The 18,097-nt window shown below is 44.6% G+C and overlaps 1 protein-coding gene across 4 annotated transcripts; it reads right to left on the bottom strand.

The window, feature by feature from the left end:
* Positions 1-12,647: 12,647 nt before the first annotated feature.
* On the bottom strand, positions 12,648-17,554 carry LOC141058385 (uncharacterized). Of its 4 annotated transcripts, none has more exons than XM_073554636.1 (2): positions 17,442-17,554; positions 12,648-13,690 (listed from the first exon to the last, which is right to left on the bottom strand). In XM_073554636.1, exons 1-2 carry the CDS (start codon positions 17,463-17,465, stop codon positions 12,914-12,916), a joined length of 801 nt encoding a protein of 266 aa, XP_073410737.1. In that variant the 5' UTR covers positions 17,466-17,554; the 3' UTR covers positions 12,648-12,913. The 4 variants fall into 4 exon arrangements, with proteins under 4 accessions (XP_073410737.1, XP_073410736.1, XP_073410738.1 ...); XM_073554635.1 differs by lacking the exon at positions 17,442-17,554 and adding an exon at positions 16,311-16,388; XM_073554637.1 differs by lacking the exon at positions 17,442-17,554 and adding an exon at positions 16,273-16,379.
* Between the last annotated feature and the right edge of the window lie 543 nt (positions 17,555-18,097).

Raw genomic sequence — 18,097 nt, 5'->3', positions numbered from 1 at the left:
CGTTTGCAGAGCCACTGATGTGCCTAAACATTAGAAACCCCCCACAAGTGACCCCATTTTGGAAACTAGACCCCCCCAAGGAACTTATCTAGATGTGTGGTGAGCACTTTGAACCACCAAGTGCTTCACAGAAGTTTATAAACGCAGAGCTGTGAAAATAAATCATTTTTTTTTTTCCACAAAAATAATTTAGCATCCAATTTTTTTGTTTTCCCAAGGGTAACAGGAGAAATTAGACCTCGAAAGTTGTGTAATTTTTCCTGAGTACGCTGATACCTCATATGTTGGGGTAAACCACTGTTTGGGCACACGTCAGGGATCGGAATGGAGGGAGCAAAATTGACTGGAATCAATGGTGGCGCCATGTCACGTTTGGAGACCCCCTGATGTGCCTAAACAGTGGAAATAAGTCTAACCTCAAGTCAGACTTGGGGTCAGACTTGGTGTAATAAGTTTATTCTAAAGTTCTATGGAGGCCGATGACGTGGATCAAAATGTAGACAAACACGGTATATCACAGTTCAAGATGTAAATACCTATTGCAGAGATAAGAACTTCAGATAACAGATGTGAACTGCAACTCTACAGGTAAGCAGGCAATTAAACAGGCTCAAGAGTATGCAGATGTAGAGGTACAGACCAAGGGTGAGTACAAGTCCAGCAATGCGGAATCCCGAGGCCCAGAGCCTGGGCCGGCTCCTAAAGGAGAGCAGACCATAGCGGAGGTGGGTGCAGAGCGGGTGTAAAGCAACAGAGTCCTTCCGTGGTACGTAGATCCAGAAGCAAGTGGGGTATCCCGAAGAATAGAAGAGGCAAGCAGATTGCAAGTCCTTCCAGCTTGGCAGCAAGTAAGGTACAAGATACACAACCAAGGTATAGTGTGCAGAGTTCCTTTATATATACAGCAGACAGGAAACAAGGAGTATCAGACAGGAAAAAAAGATGGCCCCTGTGAAGCCAGCAACTCCATTTTGGGTAATGGCAGTATCCAACTGAACTAAGGGCAAGAGCAGACAAAAACAGGTATACAGTCCCAGTCCTTGCATTACTCTCCTCTTTAAAGATGTCCTCTGGATGATCTTATATCTGGTTTATTTGGGTATCTGCTGTGGAACTGTCTGATCAGACAAGGAGCGTGAATATTCTCCAGAGGTTCCCATGAACTCTTCAGATGAGTACCCTTGCCATTTTACCAGATACTGGAGTCGTCCCCTAAGAGTCCGGGAATCGATCTTCTCCACGATGAATTCCTCCTGCCCTCAATGAGAATTGGATCAGGAGGAGCAGATGTGTGCCCGGAGAAAGGATTTGCCACTACTGGTTTAAGCAGAGAAACATGAAAAACAGGATGCATCTTTAAAGAACTAGGCAACTTGAGTTAGCAGGTTACAGAACTCACTATGCTGCTGATTTTGTATGGAGCAACATATTTCTGCCCCAGTTTAGATGCTGGAACCTTGAGTTTCAAGTTCTTTGTTGAAAACCAAACCATGTCTCCTACCTTGTATGTGGGTACTGGCTTACGGAATCTGTTTGCTGCCTTTTTGTATCTCTCCTGCGCTGGTCAGCTTCTGCTTCAGAACTTCCAGATTCTCCTGAAGAGATGAAATGCGGTCGGCTACCGCAGGCACCGACATGTCTATCGAAGTTGAGGAAGAATGCTGGGATGATATCCCTTATTAGCAAAGAATGGAGACATTTTGTTGGATGCACTCTGAGTTATTATAGGTGAATTCAGCCAACGGGGGCAAACTCACCCAGTCATCTTGCAGGTGACACACATAGCAACGCAGATACTGCTCCAAGGTCTGATTGGTCCGTTCCGTTTGGCCGTTAGACTGAGGATGGAAAGCAGATAACAAAATTTACCTTGATGTCCAGAGCAGTACAAAAATGTTGCCAAAAATTTGAAGTAAATTGAACCCCTCGATCAGATATTACTTCATCCAGGACTCCATGTAATCGAAAAATATTTTGTACAATAAGGTCCGCTGTCTGTTTGGCCGTCAGTAACCCGGTACAGGAAATGAAATGAGCAGCTTTGGTTAATCGGTCAACCACTACTAGAATCGTGTTCTTTCCTTGGGATGTTGGCAACTCTACAGTAGAGTCCATTGAGATAGACCCCCAGGGACGAGATGGAATAGAAAGAGGTTGCAATAGTCCAGTAGGTGAGGAGCGAGGGACTTTTGATCTGGCACATACCTCACATGACGACACGTACAGTCAAACATCTTTCTGGAAAGTCGGCCACCAAAAGAAGCGAGACTCAAATTCTTGAGTTTTCTGAGTTCCTCTATGACTGGCAATCTTAAAGTCATGCATTAGTTTCAATACCCTGAATTTTATTGTTTCCGGGACATCCAGACGTTGTCTCTGAAACCAAAGGTAGTTTTTCAAGGTCAAATTTACTTGAGTAGGTGCTTGAATCAGAAGTGAATCTGTGGCGTAGGCCTCCTTAATATCCTTTAATAGCTCTTGATTGTGCAGCACACTTACAAAGTTTCGTTCTTACAGTATGGTCCTTGGAAGTGAAGCCGAGGTCATCCGAATGAATCCTGGACAGAACGTCGGCCTTCCCATTGCGAGAGCCTGGTCTATAGGAAATAATGAAATCAAGTTGATTAAGAAATAGATTCCACCGAGCTTGTCTGGGTTTTAGACACCTTGCTGACCTTATGAGTTAAAGATTTCTGTGATCCGTGAGCTGAGTCTGTTGAGTTGGCCCCTGTAGCAGATGCCTCCATTCTTTAAATGCAGTTATAATCGCCAACAACTATTCCCCACATCGTAATTTTTTTTCTGCAGGTAACAGTTAAGGTTGAAGGAAGACTAAGTCCATCTAGTTCAACCCATATCCTATCTTGCCCTAACATGTTGATCTGGAGGAAGGCAAAAAAAAAAAACCCATGTGGCAAACAGTAAGCTTCACATTGGGGAAAAAAATTCCTTCCCAACTCCACATACAGCAATCAGACTAGCTCCCAGGAACAACGCACTATTAAGGAAAGTAGTGTATATACTCTAATATTATACTTTTCAAGAAAGGCATCCAGTCCCTTCTTAAATTTTAGTAGGGAATCACTCATTACACCATCATACGGCAGAGAGTTCCATAGTCTCACTGCTCTTACAGTAAAGAATTCATGTCTGATTATGCTTAAACCTTCTTTCCTCCAGATGTAGAGGATGCCCCCTTGTCCCTGTCACAGGTCTAAGAGTAAAAAGATCATTAGAAAGGTCTTTGTACTGTCCCCGCATATATTTATACATTGTAATAAGATCACCCCGAAGCCTTCGATTTTCCAAACTAAATAACCCCAAGTGTAATAACCTGTCTTGGTATTGCAGACCCCCTAGTTCCCTAATAACCTTGGTCGCTCTTCTCTGCATCCACTCCAGTCCAGCTATGTCTTTCTTATACACTGGAGACCATAACTGTACACAGTATTCTGTGACAACTTTTGGGAGAGAAAAGCACAAGGGTGTAGAAGATCTCTCACCTGTTCTTTGCGAGAATATGGCCCCTATAGCACAGTCCGAGGTGTCCACTTTCACTAAGGCCCGATCTGGGTCCGGATGCACTAGAATAGGGGCCGAAGTAAATTTAGCCTTCAATTTAGAGAATGCCAGTTGTGCCTGTGGTGACCAAACAGCATCTTCTTCCGTGTCAATTGAGTAATGAGTAGGACGATCTCTGAAAAGTTTTTAAAGAACCGCCTGTAAAAATTGGTGAATCCAATGAATCACTGAATCTCCTTCACAGACCAGGGAATTGGCCACTCTTGAATGGCATGCATCTTGCACGCATCCATGCTGAGAGACTTGGGGTCAGACTTGGTGTCACACTGACACCGGTATGTCACGGACGGAGGGACATGACGCACTGCTGACACATGGCCAACAGACAGAGGGGCTTATCTTAGTCATCCCACCGCTGCCACAATGTGATAAAAACCACAAGCTAGTCTTGCCCTAACAATTTATCGCAAGGGGGTTATTTTGGATGTCCCACCATTGCCAGCAATACTTCACAGACTGCAGGGATGTTGTACTGTATATCCCACTTTCAGTTCCACTTTGGAACTTGCAGCTCTCTGGTACCCCCCCCCCCCCTTACCCTCAAGTCCATCAGAGAACTACACCTGGGATAATTGGTTGCCGGCCAGCTGCTTCAATGAGGACTGGCTGTTGTGATTGAGTCACCGTGGAGGAAAAAACAAAACACAAGCTCAGCCCAGAAAAATCAGAGGTTGGAAACCCCTGATCCTATCACACAACTAGCAGTAGCCGTGGAGTGTTCCTACGGTGATCCTAGACACCTCGTCACAGCCGGAGATCTACACAAGCCTAAAGAGAGAAAAGAGAAAAACTGACTGCCCCAGAGCAGACCCCAAAGCAATAGGCAGCCCCCAACATATGACAGTGAAGCAAGATGAAAACACTAGCACAGATAGAAAGATAGGTTGAGCAAATGATGGGGCCCAAGCTAACTAAAAAGGACAGGACAGAAAAGCTGCTGTCTGCAATCCGAGAAAACCCTGCCAAAAAAATACTACCAACACAACTGATAAGCAAAAAGGACCCTGAAGTCACTAGACTTCAAACCCTATATCATCTCTCAGAATATTCTGGAAGCAGAGCAAAAGAGAACACTGATCAAGGAAAAAGAATCCAGCACACCCCCGGCCAGGGATGGCTGAACTCAAAAAACAAGGTAAACAAAACCAAAACTAATAAGTTCAATAGCAGAGCAAAAACTTATTTGGGAAGCAGGAATCAGACTGGTCTCCAAGAATCCAGCAGAGAAATCACCAGCGACTCAGAAGGGCGTCGGCTGCCTTATATCCAGTCTGTAGTTCCCGTTACCCAGTCACCATCCACCTGATCAGGTGTTTGGTTTCTTTCATCCCAATCAGCCTCACTACCTTCCTTCACCAGAAGAGGGAGATCCTTGGACACAAGATGAATGAACAGATGAGCTCACAACAGTACCTCTCCCTTGAGGGGTCACCGAACCCTCATCCAAGCCACCAGGCCGATCAGGATGAGCTCGATGAAAAGCACACACCAATCTTTCGGCATGAATATCCGAGGCAGAGACCCAGGAATTATCCTCCTGACCATAACTCTTCCACTTAACCAAATAATGGAGTCTCCGTCTAGCCAGACAGGAATCCAGTATCTTCTCAACCTCATTCCATGTTACCTTCAACCAACACAGGGTCAGGAGGTGCCACCATAGGAACCACTGGTTCAACAAACCTCAACAAGGACTTATGAAACACATTATGAATCTTAAATGTGACAGGAAGAGCCAACTGAAGAGAGACCAGATTAATAATCTCGTAAATCTTGTAAGGTCCAATAAATCTAGGTTTAAACTTTGGAGAAGCCACTTTCATAGAGATATTCTTTGATGACAACCAGACCATATCACCCACCTTAAACCGGGGACCAATGGTCCTATGCCGGTTAGAAAACCGCTGGGCCTTTTCCTGGGAAAGAGACAACTTATCCACCACTTGGTCCCAAATCTGCTGCATTCTTTCCACCACAGTGTCAACCCCTAGACAGGCAGAAGACTCCACCTGCCCTGAAGAAAATTGAGGATGAAACCCAAAGTTACAGAAAAAGGGTGACATCAAAGTGGCAGAACTAGCTATTATTTAAAGCAAATTCGGCCAAGGGTAAAAATGAGACCCAATCATCCTGATCAGCAGATAGAAAACATCTCAAATAAGCCTCCAAAGTCTGGTTTGTTCTCTCCGTCTGCCCATTGGTCTGAGGGTGAAATGCAGAGAAGGACAACTGAATTTCCAACTTAGAACAAAAGGTCCTCCAGAATCTAGAGACAAACTGAACTCCTCTGTCCGATACAATGGTCTCAGGAATCCCGTGCAAGCAAACCACCTGTTGCAAAAACAAGGGCACCAACTCTGAGGAAGATGGCAACTTAGGGAGTGGTACAAGATGGACCATCTTAGAGAATCTATCACAAATCACCCAGATAACAGTCATCCTCTGAGAGACAGGCAGATCAGAAATAAAATCCATTGAAATATGGGTCCATGGCCTCCTGGGCACCGACAAAGGCATCAACAACCCACTAGAATGAGTACAAGTCTTAGATCGGGAGCAAGTCCCACAGGACTGCACAAAATTTGACATCACGAGACAAGGCAGGCCACCAAAAAGACTGACTCACCAAATCTCTAGTACCAAAAATACCTGGATGACCAGCCAATGCGGAGCAATGAATCTCAGACATCACTTTCCTCCTCCACTGGTCAGGAACATATAACCTACCACTGGGACAACACTCAGGCTTATCCTCCTGAAACTTCTCCAGAGCACGTCTCAAATCGGGCGAGATGGCAGAAAGAACCACCCCCTCACCCAAGATGGTAGCAGGCTTGGTCACAATAGGAGAATCGGCCAAAAAACTCGAGAGGGCATCAGCATTAACGTTCTTAGTGCCTGGTAGAAAGGAGACCACAAAATCAAAGCGTGTGAAAAACCAGGCCCACCTGGCCTGTCTCAGATTCAAGCGTTTAGCCGACTCAAGGTAGATCAAATTCTTGTGGTCAGTGAGGACCACAATTTGATGTCTAGCTCCCTCCAACCAATGTCTCCACTCCTCAAATGCCCACTTCATGGCCAACAGTTCTCAATTCCCCACATCATAGTTGCGTTCCGAAGGAGAGTACTTTTGGGAAAAGGCACAGGGGGTTCATTTTAGATGTTACAGGATCTTTTTGGGACAAAACAGCTCCTGCACCAGTCTCTGAAGCATCCACCTCCACCTGAAATGGAAGCGAGACATCAGGTTGTCGCAAAACCAGAGAAGTGAACCTCCGCTTCAGCTCCTGAAAAGAAACAGCCTCTGGAGACCAATTCAGTGCCCTTCTTAGTCAAATCAGTCAATGGTTTAGCAATAACAGAAAAATTGGCTATAAACTTACGATAAAAATTAGCAAAACCCAAAAACTTCTGGAGAGCCTTCAAAGAAGTGCGCTGCACCCAATCATAAATGGCCTGCACCTTGGCCGGGTCCATTTCAATAGTTGACGGAGACAAAATAAATCCCAAAAATGAAATCCTCTGTACACCAAAAAGACATTTCGATCCCTTAACATACAGGGAGTTTTCCCTCAAAATCCGGAACACAGTCCGAACATGTTCCACATGAGAGTCCCAATCCCTGGGAAAGATCAAAATATCATCCAAATAGATGATCAGAAACTTATCCACAAAGTCCTGGAAAATATCATTCATGAAGCACTGGAAGACAGAAGGGGGCATTAGTGAGCCCAAAAGGCATCACCAGGTACTCAAAATACACTCTGGAGTATTAAACGCTGTCTTCTATTCATCCCCATGCTTAATGCGAATAAGATTATACGCCCCCTTGAGGTCAAGCTTGGTAAACCAGCAAGCACCTTCAACTCTAGAAAATAGGTCAGAAATCAGGGGTAATGGATACTGATATTAAACATTAATTTTGTTAAGGGAGCGATAGTCAATACAGGGCCTTAATGAACCATCCTTCTGGACCACAAAAAAAAAAAAAAAAAAAAAAAAAAAAAAAAAGGAACCCAGCACCCAAGGGTGAAGAGGATGGTCCAATTTGACCCTTCAACAACTCCTTAATATAAGAACGCATAGCCTCATGTTCGGGTACAGATAAATTAAAAAAAAAGTGTCGACCCTTGGGAAATTTACACCCCAGACTCAGCTCAATTGCACAGTCATAACTCCTATGAGGAGGCAAAGACGCAGACTTAGGCCAGGGTCACACTGGCGAGGAATACGGCCGAGTGAGGCGCTAAAAGCACGCATTAGACAGACCAATGATTCTCTATGGGGTCCCTCGCACCAGCTGTATATTTCTCATCTGTATTTTACGGTCCGTGCCAATCGCAGCATGCTGCGATTGTCAGCGTACTACGACTCTAGTATGCCAATGCAAGTCTATGGGTGTGCAAGAAACACGGATTACACACGGACCACACGTGACTTGCGAGAAATACGCACCCGGTGTCTTTTAGTAAAGGCGGTAATTCAGTGCGCTATACAGTAAACTCACACTGACAGGTTTAATAAAGAAACGAAAGGATATATACATGCATTCTATGTGTCTATATCTATTCTTTGGTTTCTGTTTAGAAACCCTGTCATAGGGCTCCATTATATGTCCATTTTGCAAGCCTGCGAGAAAATCTCACCATATGGATTACATACGGATGCTTACATGTGCAAAATACGCGACCACACCTTGATTACGGATGACATATGGATCACTGTTTAGGGGCCATTCATCTGCATTACACATGTAAAATACTGACCGTATTTTGCGTCGGTTAGTGTGACCCCGGCCTTACTCTCACTAAACACATCATAAAAATCAGCCAAATAGTCAGGAACCTCATGCGACTGGGGAGAGGTGGAGAAAACAGGAGTGTCACTAAGAGCACACCGACAAACCCATCTCACCACAGATTTCCAATCCAAAACTGGGTTATGGATTTGCTACCAGGGGAACCCCAGCACGATGGCATCATGCAAATTATGCAACACCAAAAATCTGCACTTTTCTTGATGGTCTGGGGCAACCCGCATTACCACCTGGGTCCAAAACTGAGGTTTATTCTTCGCCAAAGGAGTAGCATCAATACCCCTCAAAGGAATAGGCGTCCGCAGGGGTGTCATAGGGAAACCAAAACGTTTAGCAAAATCTAAATCCATTAGGTTCAAGGCCGCTCCTGAATCCACAAAGGCTTTAGCAGAAAATGTGGACAGGAAGCAGATCAGAGTAATTACCAGATGAAATGTAGGTGGTGTACAACCTAAAGCAAATCTGTGTGCAAAACGTTTCTCTTGTTTAGGGCAGACAGAAATGATGTGAGGGGCATCTCCACAGAAAAAAAAAAAACAAAAAAAAAAAAAAACACAGCTTATTACATCTTCTAAACTCCTGACGTTGTGCTCTAGACAAAACTATCACACTGCATAGGTTCAGACATTTGTTCAACAGGTGGCAGTGTTTCCTGTATAATTTTATGTTCATGTAAATGCTGATCAACCTGAATGGCTAATGACAGAATTGTCAAGACCAGAGGGAACAGGAAATCCCACCATAGTATCTTTTACAGTTTCTGACAAACCCTTCTGAGAGAGCTGCCAAGGCACCATCATTCCAAGTGGTGAAGACCACCCACTTATGGAATTTGACAGTACAGTTCTGCAGGATCTTGACCCTAGCTCAATGCCAACAGGGTCTTTTCAGCTTGATCAATAGCATTAGGTTCATCATACAACCCCAAGGCCTGAAAAAAAAAAAAAAAAATATGCATCCACGTTAGCTAGAATAGGATCTGGTACTAAAGAAAACGCCCAATCCTTGGGATCGCCATGCAGCAAAGAGATAACAATTTTAACCTGCTGCGCAGAGCTCCTCGATGAGTTAGGCTTCAAGGCAAGAAAAAAAATTTACAATTATTCTTAAAATTCAAAAATTTAAACCGATCCCCAAAAAACACATCAGGAGTGGGGATTTTTGGTTCAGCAGCGTGTAAATGAGCAAGATAGGCAGAAATTCCTTGCACATCAGCAGCAAGCTGCTCCACACGGACAATTGCTTCAACTCCAGAAAAAAAAAAAAAAATCCTCCTATGGCCTCAGAGGAAAAAATACACAAAAATTGACTTTTTTTTAAACAATTCCTTCCTGCTTTTGAGTACCCTAGAATCTGTGGTATGGCTGATGATTCTGTTATGATTGAGTCACCGAGGAGGGAAAAAAACAAAAGCCCAGAAAATCAGAGCGGTTGGAAACTAGCGGATTGCAGACTCCTAATCCTATCACACAACTAGCAGTAGCCGTGGAGTGTTCCTACGGTGATCCTAGACACCTCATCACAGCCAGAGATCTACACAAGCCTAAAGAGAAAAACTGATTGCCCCAGAGCAGACCCAAAGCAATAGGCAGCCCCCAACATATGACGGTAAAGCAAGATGAAGACACTAACACAGATAGAAAGATAGGTTGAGCAAACAATGGGGCCCCAAGCTAACTAAAAAGGACAGGACAGAAAAGCTGCTGTCTGCAATCCGAGAAAACCCTGCTGAAAATACTACCAACACAACTGATAAGCAAAAAGGACCCTGAAGTCACTAGACTTCAAACCCTATATCATCTCAGAGAATTCTGGAAGCAGAGCAAAAGAGAACACTGATCAAGGAAAAAAGAATCCAGCACACCCCCGGCCAGGATTGCTGAACTCAAAAAACAAGGAAAACAAAACCAAAACTAATAAGTTCAATAGCAGAGCAAAAACTTCTTTGGGAAGCAGGAATCAGACTGGTCTCCAAGAATCTAGCAGAGAAATCACCAGTGACTCAGCTGCCTTATATCCAGTCTGAAGTTCCTGTTACCCAGTCACCATCCACCTGATCAGGTGTTTGGTTTTTTCCAATCCCAATCCGCCTCACTACCTTCCTTCACCAGAAGAGAGATCCTCGGACACAAAAGATGAATGAACAGATGAGCTCACAACAACTGGCCATCTGGCACACTGCAGTGAGGGAATTATAAATGCTCTAGCCACAGCCACCTGATTAGCTTATAAAATCCCTTTCCGTCACAGCCAGCAGTACCCAGACCACACTTTGCCGCCACCAGCTCCAGATTTCTTGGCTTAAGATTTTAACTTAATAGAGGGGTGTGAAGCCAACCCAAATCAGTAGTGTAATTATCTTAAAGGCACAAACTCATTTCTAGAGCATGGAGACAGACTAATAGTTTTAATTTATTCCCAAAAGGTAGGCAGTGATTACAGAGATAAAAGACTTTACCAAGTTAAGACATTAGATATGTACAATGCAAATGTAAAACAGGTTAAAAAAAGTGATTAACACTTACATTTGCTTAGATGGTCTTAGGCTAACCATGTGGGGAGGCAGGGCCAGATGTCTCCCTGCATTTGGGATCCTACCAGCACAAAATCTCCAGCTAGAATGAACTCCTGAGTGTAGTCTATAGTTCTGGGTCATAACATCATAAAAGAGGCGGTCTGGTGATGGTCCTCCCCATGCTCTTGGAGTTACAATCTGACTACAAAACTTAACTATATCTCGCAGAGGGTACCTCGTATAAACATGCAGTTTTATTTTTCCAGCCTGTCGAGGGCAATAATGCGACACCTAACATGCAGTAATTTTGTCACACCATTTAAGATAAATCCATTTCTCTGATTCTGTGGGTGCTAGAACTGAAAACTATGGGCTAGAATGCAGGCTTGGTGCCCTATGCAGATATGTAGTTTTCATCTCTGCCGTGAATTGTCTGAGATCTGGCCTCTTTAATATTTCCCATACTTGAATTTGCCGAATGGTGAGGACACAGGACATTTGGGTCAGACTTTAACCCCGAGTGAATAAAAATATTTCATTTATTTTATTATTTGTCCCCACCTATGGGGGGGGGGGTGATTTACTATTTTTTTTTGTATTTAGCTCTGTGAGAGTTTCAGTTATGATGAATGGAATCTACCAATTGGCAGCTTCAATGGATGCACTGTGCATGTGCCTGCCATTATGGAAGATGGTGGCACCCATGATCTGGGACACCAGTAGCCACAGCAGGACTCAGTGCACCAGGGGGAGGTGATCGGAAGGCAGGGATAGCAGCGGCAGATAGCCCCTGTCAGTCGGTGTGGGGGGGGGGGGGGGGGTCAGAATACTGTCAGCAGCCATGCCCGATGCCATTTAAGCATTGGCCACAGCTGGATTGTATTATTTCATCAAATTTTATTGATGAAATTTTACCATTGCTCTGATTGGCTGTTGAAAGTGAAACGGAGCGATTGTAGCCACGGGAAGGGGAGGCGCGAAGCACAGCTCTTCCTGTATCTGCGGGTTGGGTGACCTTTCAGTGACCCCAGTCACACGACCTGCAGGAGGGCGATTTATACCATGACACCTATGTAGGTGTCATGGGTCAGGAAGGGGTTAATCAACTTCTGTTGTAAATGCAGCTCATCATGATGCACTGCTTTTTAGAAACTTAAGGCTGTGCCCACGTAGTGATTTTGAAGCAGAATAAACCTGAGCAGAATTGCACACCCTGCTCCTGGGAAACTCATGCGTTTGACGCGTTTTTGCATGCAGTTTCCTAAGCGTTTTGCCCATATAATTGATGGCATGCAGAATTGCATGCGATTCTGCAAAATTAATGAACATGCTGCGTTTTTAATCGCCAAGTGTTTCTACAGTGGTTAAAAACACACCATTGGCACAACATGTGCGTTTTTCATTAACAGTCAAGTGGATGCTTTTCTTAAGCATTGCTGCAGCAGAGTCGCTTGTCTAAAAGCACTGCAGAAATGCTTAAAAAATGCTACGTGGGAACATAGCCTAAAAAAAATAAAATAAAAAAAAACAAAAAAAAAAACACACCTTTTGCCTGGTGCCTTGTCCAGTGTGACCAGGGCACCTGTGCAGCAATTTTTTTACAGACTGTTCAGGGCATGCATGATATGGTCTGTGTAAATAGGCAAACAACCGATCGGTTGAATTTGCCATTTAGCGTCTTTGTGTTGGTTGAACCAGGTAAACTGACACCAAGGAATAAAATCCTTACACAAGTTATTAAAAGAAATAAAGTCAAGTTTTAATTAGTGATATAAACACATCTTGTCATATAAAGTCATAAGTCACCCAAATAGGGTCCATTAGAAATATTAAAATTTACATCTACATTTAGGGTTAAAAGGAAATAACTTAAAACATTTATGTACATAAGTGCCATATGTTGAGGGGAGAGGGTTAGGGTTAAGAGCTAATCCGATCCATCTTGGGTACAATGTGAAGAAATTACGATAAGTGCAAGGACCACGAAATATTAGTCTCAACTAGCCAAGAACATGGCATTCCTGCGAGTTCACCTCCTCGGAGAGGTTCGGACCATCTACTGTGAGGTTTTCTTCCCCTAGGATCTGTAACTTCAGTGCAAGTGGCAATAGCAAGTTGGAAAAGTTAAAGGCATTGTTAGCCGACTCGCTGAAGACGTCGTTCCCGATATCAGCATCTGATTCTGTTGGTGAAAGGGACCCACTTCCAGCATTACTTCCCGCTCCCCAGCGGTCTGGAGGTGGGGTGTGCTTAAACAGGCAGTGGACACCGTAGGGACAGACCCCAAGGGCTGCAAAGTGACGGCATATGTCACGAACAGAATTTGGGTGCTGGAAAAGGCAATTTGATCCATAAGGGCAACCTGCAGGCGAGCGCCAGAGGCGGCACTGCTTCTTACTGTAGAATGGCGTGGGGCGACGCTGCCTGAGACGAATAGTGTCTGGTACTTCCCTCCTCTCGCTATGGCTGTGAACAAACAGGCAACGTGGACCATAGCTGCAGGTTCCAAGGATGTGGAAAGAGCGACAGAGCTCAGTCTTATATTTTGGGTGCTGGAATGGTGGTCGGAGATCGCTCAGGCCATGGGCAAATTGGCAGCGATTCTTGTAAGCACAAAAACCGTTTTCAGCATATCGATTGCAAAGCTCAGTCTTGTAGCGCAAGGAGGAAAGTCCCATGCCTTTGGGTGCAGTGCAGGAGGAAGGAAATGGAGTGTCACCAAAAGGAGAACTCATGGAGGAGAAGATATCCAGCCTGTCTGAGAACTCCAGGAACATCTGTAAAATAAGGAGAAAAAAAAAAAGTCAACTGCAGGAATATGCATCAAATGAGCATTTTCTACATCAACAGACTTATGTTGCAGAAGTTTGGACTACATATTACAACCAGAAATTGATGTTGTCCAACTTATCTTGTTGCCTGCATTTAATGGACAGATTCAACAGACGGGAGACAATATGTCCTATAGAAGGCATCTGTAGCAGAGCCTCACCAAGCTGCAGTTTCTCCTGCAGGGTGACAATACCACAGCCCCATTCCTTGGCATTTGTGTAGCTCTTGCATGTTCTCCTCCACTCATCCAGCATCTGGTTAGTGTCGCATACAACACGATCACCGCAGTGTGGATAAAGACATCTCAGGATGTAGGGCCGCACAGACAAGAGATCAAGATTGGCCAGGGATCCATACAGGTATAACAGACCCCTGCTGGGCCCATGCTCCATGGGACAGCCAGAAAGAGCCAAGTACAGCTGTCAAGTGATCACTATAAAACTACATAGGAAGTAACTCTCAAAAATAGGGATAAGTCTTAGGGCTCATACCAATATGTGGAGAAAAAAAACAAAACAACAACTCCCAGCCTCCCTAGAAAAGGTGCATCTCTAAGATGCACTAATGGTAGCACTTAGCCTTGCTCATCCCACTTGCCTTGTAGCAGTGGCAAGTGGGGCAATAGTTGGGGGGGGTTGAGGTCCCCTGTGTTTTGTCTGGTGATAGCAAGCCCACAGCTTAGTAATGGAGAGGTGTCAGATAACTATCCATTACTAATCATATGGTTGTTACAGGTTAACTAACAGCCAGAATAAAGTAACTTAATGAAATAAGACACTACCCCGTATTAATTAAATCTGATCCATGCGACGTCCGTGAACTCCTGTAAATAAACATACCTGTCTGTTTTGTCCCACGCTGTAATCCATATCTGGGGGATATACAGTTACCTACCAGGACTGTGCCAAGTATCAACTGCCCCAGCTGTAAACCACTGATGAGAGAGGAGAAACTGCCGGCACCCACAGCTTCAGTTACTAGCGGTGATGTCACTGATGCTGCCTCACAGCCTGACCCATGCTGATCTCTAGAGTGGGAAGATAACAGGCATTTTTCCCCCCACACTCCAGAGTTCAGTACGGGTCAGGCTGTGAGCCAATGATGACAGCGCTAGACACTGAAGCTGTTCTCACAGCCAGGCTGAACTGCTGTAACCTCTGTACTGTTGGAAAATGCCAGTGATGAGGTCACAGCAGTTCAAGCTCAGTGGCTTCATGGCAGATCACGGTGATCAGCTGTGAATATACTGAGCATAAATTGCCATGACCTCTTCACTGGCATTTTTCCCACAGTACAGAGGTCATCGAAGTTCAGGCTGTGACATCAAAGCGGCGGCATTTCCTCATTCACCAGTGTTTTTCAGCCAGGACGGTTCACATCTTAGCACTATCCTTGTTGAAAACTGTATATCCCAAAAATGGATTACAGTGTAGACACAATGACTGACAGGTATGGTATATTGTTGCTTTTTTATTTTATATTACAGGAGAACGAAGGCTTTGTATGGATTAGGTGTGGTTGCAAGTATGGTTTTAGTAAGAATAGAGACGTCTGTCTATTTCAATTAAAGGGATTTTTTTTATGGGTGTCTTACAGTTTGACTATGGGTTAGTAATAGGGGCATTTTATTGACTCCTCTCCATTACTAACCTCAGGGCTTGATGCCACCTGAAAGACATCACCCCCCCACCCCAACTATTACCTCACATGCCACTGCTATAAGGCAGTGGGAAGAGCAAGGCTATGTGCATCTTCGGCTAGGTTCACATTGCATTAGGGCATCCGTTTAACAGATCCGTTAGACGCGCTAACGCTGATGTCATTTTTTACATCTTGTGCCCTAGTGCTAATGGCATGTGTTAACGCAAGGTAGCAGCTCGTTACCATGCGTTAGCCCACAGTCTATGCACAGCGAACGTGTCCGTTTACTGTGCGCTAGTCCCGATGCACCAAAAAACGCTGCAGTCCACATTCGAGGGTGCATCATGAAGTAATGCATCGCTGCTAATGCATGCTGATTTTGGCATGCGCTACTATGATAGCGGGCAATGGGTGCATTAACTCAGTTACATAGTGTTAGTGCCGCTATGTAATGGATCCCGTAAGCGCATACCCCTAATGCAATGTGAACCCAGCCTTAGAGATGTGCCTTTACTGGGGCAGCCGAGTGCTGATCTTTTTAGCTGGGGGGGGGGGGCCCGCGCAGTATCCATGGCCCCTTCCTAGACCATTATCATCAGCCCTCAGCTGTCTGCATAGCCATTACTGTCTAAATACATGTCCAGTATTTTGCACACATCATACTAATCCTATTCTATATGGATTTACTGTATGTAAACCATCTCACCTAGCCTGTCAGGTCCTGCAGTGATTTTACAGAAGGCAATAAATGAGTTACCAGCTATTCATCTATATACACACACTCATCTTTTCTAACCTGTCAGTGTGATTTTACTGTACACCGAACTTGAATTACTGTCTTTTCAAAGGACACGGTGTGAAAAAAAAAACAAAAAAAACCACGCACTAGCATGATGTAAGCGCTGTGCTATTTTTTCCCCTCACATCCACTGACTTGCATTGGCGAGTCTCATCCAAGATACAGAGCAAATCGCACCATGCTGCCATTTCTCAGTCTGATTTCAGCTGGAAAAAAAAAAAAAAAATAAAAAAAAAAAATAAAGAGCAGGTGAGACATCACCCATTGTTCCGAGTTCAATCCGATTTGTCGGATTGCAGTAGTCTATTTCTCTCAAATGGGTATAAGCCCTTAGAGAAGCAAACAGATTCATTACCAGGCACCAGAATAGTGCCCTACATACACAGAGGACCACAATGCAACAAAAAACCCATGTAGGAGAGTCCAAGCATAGATTAAACAATTAAATGTTGTTAGTTAAGATAAGAAAAATTGGAGATATAAACAGACATTACATGAGATGGGATCAAGCAAACACTAGACAGGTTATAACCTAACACCTAAGCATGTTGCATCTAAAACTGTGCAATATAAACCAATTCAAGTGGACAAATGCACGAGGGAGAGAATAACATCATAAGGTGCAAACAATTAAAGTGCAAAGAGGGAGCCAGATCAGCTAGACAGTGCTGGGATTTCTCTGGTGTCTCCTAGTGAGATTACAGAGCATGTATAATAAAGGGGACATCTAGTTAGGAGACGCCAGAGACATCCCAGCACTGGGCAGCTTGTTTGGATCCCTCTTTGCACATTGTTAGGAGACTGTTCTCTACCTCATGCATTTGTCCATTTGAATTAAGAGTCTTTTGCACAATTTTGGCTACAGCCCAACCACCTGCTATCCGCTTGATACCATTTCATATATGGGCTGTTCACATCTATATATAAAATTATTAAAAATAAAGTCTTATTAGGTCTTCCAATAAAAGTGTACTCTGATCTACTCCATGCTTGGAGGCCTCCTTTTCCCTGCACGATCCATAATCACAGCAGGGTCAGCAGCGCCCATAGACACCACAGGGCTGAGAGCTGCTGTGGTACATTCTACAGCTAGAAAAGTGAGCAGGAAACGCCATTGTGCATGCCTAACCCACATAAGTGCACAACACGAGTCTCCAGTAGTGCCTGGCCCCATGACAGTTCTTCCTGGCACAGCAGAAGGTAGGAACAGCAGCTGCGTTATAATGCGGTCACCACTCCTCTCCGCGACTCCTCACCTTGGCCTCCTCCTTCAGGTCCATCTCGCACAAGTCAGGACGCCTCGCACCGTTCTGTGTCCAGTCCGGCTGCTCCCGGATATTTAATACTAACCATCATCCAATCAGAAAACAGGGGAGAGGCGTGGTTTAGAGGACAAACAAGTAGCTGATTGGCTGGAGTGAAGGCGGGAAATTTCATTTCCGTCACCTGTGTGCGGGAAGCGCCGCAGATCATTCTCCAGCGCTGGACCCGGCTGTCCGTCACTGCTGCGTCCTGCCTGACGGCATGTCGTAATCTGCATCCCCCCCGCACCGACCACAGTGACCCTACACAGAATGCACATTATACAAACAGGACCAGAGATGAGAAAGCGCCAGTCCTGTCCTGTCCCTGCCTGATCCATGCTGGTTCACACTTTGCGTTTTGGGTGCAGATTATGTGCATGTAAAATCAGCAGCATTTCTGTGTACCAGCAAAACTGGATGAGATTTAACACAAAGGGGCGGTGAAAAGCAGTTATATCCCCGTTATAATGATGCACGCCCGCCACTGCATTCATCCTCTGTGCGCTGCGTCTACATTATGGGGCCATGTTCACACGTGCAGTATTCGGTCAGTATTTTCCATCAGTATTTGTAAGCCAAAACCAGGAGCGGGTGATAAATACAGAAGT

The sequence above is a fragment of the Dendrobates tinctorius genome, unplaced genomic scaffold, assembly GCF_039654945.1.
Source record: "Dendrobates tinctorius isolate UK_male_01 unplaced genomic scaffold, ASM3965494v1 ptg000211l, whole genome shotgun sequence".
Classification (NCBI taxonomy): domain Eukaryota; kingdom Metazoa; phylum Chordata; class Amphibia; order Anura; family Dendrobatidae; genus Dendrobates; species Dendrobates tinctorius.
Note: the sequence above shows the minus strand (reverse complement) of the source record. Positions and strands in the feature narration are given on the sequence as shown.

Bases quoted from the DNA above. Each gene is read 5' to 3' on its own strand.
- LOC141058385 (XM_073554635.1), bottom strand. From the start codon at position 16,373: ATGGCAGCATGGTGCGATTTGCTCTGTATCTTGGATGAGACTCGCCAA. The intron at 13,691-16,310 runs GTGAGGGGAAAA...CTTATTTTACAG, and splicing joins GCCAATGCAAGTCAGTGGAT to ATGTTCCTGGAGTTCTCAGA.